This window comes from Urtica dioica, chromosome 3 (assembly GCF_054948205.1).
Source record: "Urtica dioica subsp. dioica isolate 48M chromosome 3, U.dioica_male_clone48M_v1_H2, whole genome shotgun sequence".
Classification (NCBI taxonomy): domain Eukaryota; kingdom Viridiplantae; phylum Streptophyta; class Magnoliopsida; order Rosales; family Urticaceae; genus Urtica; species Urtica dioica.
Genome location: NC_142758.1, coordinates 45,072,151 through 45,077,013, shown reverse-complemented (window position 1 = coordinate 45,077,013; position 4,863 = coordinate 45,072,151). Strand labels below are relative to the sequence as shown.

General features: G+C 37.0%; 1 protein-coding gene across 1 annotated transcript; it reads right to left on the bottom strand.

Moving 5' to 3' along the window:
- Nucleotides 1-275: 275 nt before the first annotated feature.
- Nucleotides 276-3,443, bottom strand: LOC149403073 (putative serine/threonine-protein kinase PBL3). Its single transcript, XM_089608973.1, has 6 exons — nt 3,117-3,443; nt 2,047-2,390; nt 1,783-1,918; nt 1,562-1,698; nt 1,322-1,445; nt 276-993 (listed from the first exon to the last, which is right to left on the bottom strand). Exons 1-6 carry the CDS (start codon nt 3,178-3,180, stop codon nt 533-535), a joined length of 1,266 nt encoding a protein of 421 aa, XP_089465099.1. The 5' UTR covers nt 3,181-3,443; the 3' UTR covers nt 276-532.
- Between the last annotated feature and the right edge of the window lie 1,420 nt (nt 3,444-4,863).

Below are 4,863 nucleotides of genomic sequence, written 5' to 3'. Positions count from 1 at the left end.
AAATTAGGCTCTCGGAGCGTCGATAATATGAAAAATGGAGGATCAGTGCAAGAGGTAATTTGGGTTTTAGTGAAAATCTACAGCGATAAAGTGGACGTAATTTTCGCATTGAAAATGAACCACTATAAATCTCAATGTGCTATTTTTGTTCTTTGTGAATTTTGTTTTCTGATTTTAGGTCGGATTTGTGTGTCGAATCGTAAGGGAGATTGTCAAAGAGCTTCAACCACATTCGTCGGTTTGTTGGCCTCAAAGACAACCACGCTAAGTCCATATTTGAGTTAACTTACCAGCCCCAAAATATTATGATATTAATCATTGAAATGACATTACAGCCTCAAGATAATAGACGGGTTTCATGAAAATTGGTTGCTTATTAAAAAAGAACCCTTTTTTCATAATTAAGAATCTGCTCCACATAAGTATGCATCAAAACCCCATACGTGCCCCAAAAAACAAAAAGCAAGCCAAATCTAAAGAAAAGAAGAAGAAAAAAAATGTACAGATTCGAAAATATCTCGAATAGTCGAACTCAATGATCCAGCGGAGATTTCCGGTGGGACTTATACGGGGAAGCGCATTGAGAGGGGTTCATCGGGGAACGGTGGTTCTGCTGCCTCATCGGCGATCTCCTCGGAAGCATCTCCGGCTGGGGAACAGAGTGGTGGTGAGCGGCGGCGCTGCTTTTCGGGGCTTCGAGTTGCTCGAGCGCAGCCAAGACGTCGGCCATTTTGGGCCTCGACTTGGCTTCGGAGCTAAGGCACTGAATCGCAAGGCCGGCCGCGGTGACCGCGGCTTTCTGAGGGTACTGACCCTCCAATTTCGTGTCCATTATCCGGAAAAGCTTTCGCTTGTCGCTCATGTACGGCTTCGCCCAGTCAACAAGGTTTTGCTCGATCCCCACTTTCGTCTTGTCCACGGCTCGCCGACCCGACAAGAGCTCGAGCAACACGACCCCGAAGCTGTATACGTCGCTTTTCGCCGTGAGACGACCTGTTTTACGGAAGAAAAAAAAAAAAAATTAAAAAGTGAGCGACAAAACGGGGAAAAAATTGATGAATCAAATAATTGTCTTGAAAGCTGTCGCATTCTTTCGGGGGATAGTTTTATCTTAAAATGAAATTTAAGAAGAAGAAAAAAAATAATAAAAATTCTATTTGGTGAGGGGTGTTTTTGAGAATCTCGAAAGAATTTGCAATTTTATTTGAATTTTTAAGTTAGAAAAATTTGTGTAAGGCTTATGCTATAAGCGAATATCAAATGAATTTTTTTGGTTGAATTAATATTTTAAAAAAATTGCTGATTTAGAGCCCGGACGTACCAGTGGCGACATATTCAGGAGCGGCGTAGCCTTGAGTTCCCATGACCTGTGTCGAGACGTGGGTTCTGTCACCGGTTGGGCCCGCCTTTGCCAAACCGAAGTCGGAGAGCTTCGAGTTAAAGTCCTGAAATATTCACCGACGTAAGAAACGACACACAATCGCGGAAAGTAACAAAATGTACTCTAACAAAATATTTATAAAAAAAAGTAACAAAATGTACGTGGATTCGATTGACATACCGCGTCCAAAAGGATGTTCGAAGCCTTGAAATCTCGGTATATGACTTGCGATTTTGCGTCGTGAAGGAAAGTAAGGCCTCTTGCGGCGCCAATCGCCACTTTCATCCTCACCGACCACGAAAGTGGCTGCGGACCTCCTGAAAAAAATATAAAAATAAAAATCAGGACATAAGTTCACTTCACGAGTTTAAAAAAAAATGTATATTCGGTTCACTACTTACTTCTAAATAGATGGTTTTCAAGGCTTCCCTTGGGCATGAACTCGTACACCAAAAGCCTATTCTCGCCCTCTAAGCAGTACCCGATCAGCTTGACCAAGTTCGGATGATGAAGCTGGCTGAGATAATTCACTTCCGTCTGAAATCGAACCATCCATATTAGATATTTTGAAATTAATGAATTGGCTATTTTGTAGAATTTTTCCTAATTAGATATCAAAGGGACACATTTAAATAACGAAGGAAAAAAAAAAGAGTGAAACTTACCAGCCACTCTTTGTGGCCCTGAAAGCCTTCGGGCTTGAGCTTCTTAACGGCGACAACCATTCCCGAGCCGGGCTTGGCGGCCGTGAGTGTGTGCTCGTCGATCCATCCCTTGAAGACGTACCCAAACCCTCCTTCCCCGAGAAGGCTGTCGGGCCGGAAGTTTCGGGTCGCGTTTTTGAGCTCGTTGAACGAGAAGGGCTTTAGGTTCGGGGACGACAGTATTTCTCCTTCGGTCCTCGGTGTTGGGAGGCTCGAAGAAGAATTGCTCACTTCGCTGAACGAAGTGATCAGCGACGAAGGAGCCGAAGAACGGCTTGTGCTCGATGATTTAGAAGCCGCAGATCCTGTGAAAAAAAATTAAAAATTAAAATTAGATAATGTAGAGTTAATTGATGAACATTCAAACCTCAAAAAAGCCTAGAACCAGATTTTTCTTAACTTTCTATGAGTTAAGAAACTAAAATCCTCAAAGTTGATCTTTTTGTTTTTTTAACCAATATGATGGATAGGTCCAAGAGGGGGTTGAAATTTTTGAACGTCTTAGGAATTAAAATTATTAAATTAAATTTTTGTCTATAACCAACCAAACCAGGGTGTATCTATAATCTATCGCCTATGTTAAAATTAGGAAACGAGGAAAATTAAATCTTTACGTGACAACCATAATTGCAAATAGTGATATTAGCTCAAGGTCCAAAAAAAATCATCACCTTCCCAATTCAAAACTAGGGGAAGGAAAAAAAAATCTTTATAAACATGTTCTATAAATAGAAAATTGAAGTACTCAGCATCTATCAGTAACTATAGAGCCAAAAGAATTCAACTTTTTCAATAATTTTTCTAAAACTCTTTTGAATTATTTAAACCAATCAGTCATAAGAAGAACCCAGAATTAACCATATGAAGAATTCATTTTAATAGCTCAAAGTCAAAATCTCATCTTCATATATAACAAACTTAAAGAACCCAAGATAATTAAAACAGACAATCTATAAATTTCCCAAGGAAAAAAAAAAAAAAAAAAAAAAAAAAAAGTAACCAGAAATTAAGAAGAAAAAGCAAAGAGTTACCTGAAGTAACATGAGAGTTCTGCGAGGTATTGACTTTTGCAGAAGAACCTAGACAATTGCCCATCGAACCCCAAAAGGCCAAGAAAAAAAAATCTTTATACAAGCTCTGCTTATAGAAAACTTTGCAGATATATTGTGTTTGAGCTCGCTGAAGAAATGAAATCCGATAAAAGAAAAAAAAAAGGTGATCTTGATCTGTGGGCCTTTGTGTTGGGAGAGAGAGAGAGAGAGAGAGAGAGAGAGAGAGAGAGAGAGAGATTGGTGAGGTTCGAAGAAGTGAACAAAAGAATTTTGGGTTAAATCGAACAACACAACGACCAAACAGTTGAGGGAAGCTGAGGAAACAGAGATGAAACACGCACGTCCTATCTTCAGAAAAGTCTCTCTCTCTCTCTCTCTCTCTCTCTCTCTCTCTCTCTCTCTCTCACTTTATGTCGTCGTTTTCTGGTGAAGTGAGAAGAAACGACAAAAAGTTAACCAAAACGCGTGGCAAATTCTATCACAAGCAATTGACCTGTCTAATTTGTGTTCACACTACCTAATAACCTTAGATTAGTACACCACTATTTTTCATTATTTCTGACTAAAATACCCCTGTAGTACTGTACTGAGTACTAAACAATTTTCGAATGATTGCATCAGGAAGATTTGTCGGATTATATTGTTTTATTTTTCTTCTTCTGCTTAATGTTTTTTTTCTTCTTCCATCAAATTGAACTGTAGAGTTGTCACACCTAAACATTCATCCAGTTTTTATAACTTCGTATTAGAACGATTGACAATTTCACATGGTAGATCATGATCATTTTTAATTACTAAAAAATAAAATTATAATATTTGCAAATATGTTCTCCATATTTGGGATCACGCATATTAAATTTGTCAATTTGCATGAGCTTTATTTTTAGGATGTATATAATAATGAATCAACTCATGTTCAAAACTTCAAATACATATCGGCACTTAAAAAAAAACAAAAAAAATACATATAGGTAAGCCTGATATTCAAGCAGACAATTGTGAACTTGGTTGGAATTAATTAAGCTATAATCATTACGTAGCCAAATTCCTTTCCATAGTCAAATTTAATTGACAAAAAAGAAACATAAAGAACTTTATTTGACAATAACTTTATTTAGCCAATTTCAAATTAAGACAGTTCATATTTCTCCTTAATTAAATTTTAATAAGGATTAAAAAAAGAAGCACGGGTCTAAGTCTAACAATAAAATTAAAAGGGATATAATAGGAAGGAAAATTCTAACGTCATGTTTGAGTCAGCAAAGAACGTCAAACATGTCTTAACTCTATTGCGAAGGAATTTTGGGTCGCAAAATATTTTATTAATTTTTAATACATATATTTAACAAACTTTCAGCACTTTGCCAAATTTTAATGCAAGTAAACGAATTTTATAATATGATGTAATTGACCCTCTTCCTTGGTTACGCAAACTGATATACATTGATATTTGAAAAGTCAAAAGAAATTGTTATACAGAAGAACAAGGTTCTCTCTTTTCTTTTTTCTCTCAAATTCAGAACAAGGTTCTCACATCCCATTCATATTCTATCCGGATATAGGTCCAATAGGCTGGTGAAAAATGTTTGGGTATGTTTGGTTATGAACTCAAAAACTGTTTTTGACTTTTCAAGAAGTGAAAATAAGAAGCAAAACTGAAAAATGTGTTTGGTAAGGTGTTTTCGGAAAAAAAAATTTAAAAAATTTTGAAGTTGTTTTGTAAAAA

Bases quoted from the DNA above. Each gene is read 5' to 3' on its own strand.
- LOC149403073 (XM_089608973.1), bottom strand. From the start codon at position 3,180: ATGGGCAATTGTCTAGGTTCTTCTGCAAAAGTCAATACCTCGCAGAAC. The intron at 2,391-3,116 runs GTAACTCTTTGC...TTTTTTTCACAG, and splicing joins GAACTCTCATGTTACTTCAG to GATCTGCGGCTTCTAAATCA. The intron at 1,446-1,561 runs GTATGTCAATCG...TGAATATTTCAG, and splicing joins CGAACATCCTTTTGGACGCG to GACTTTAACTCGAAGCTCTC.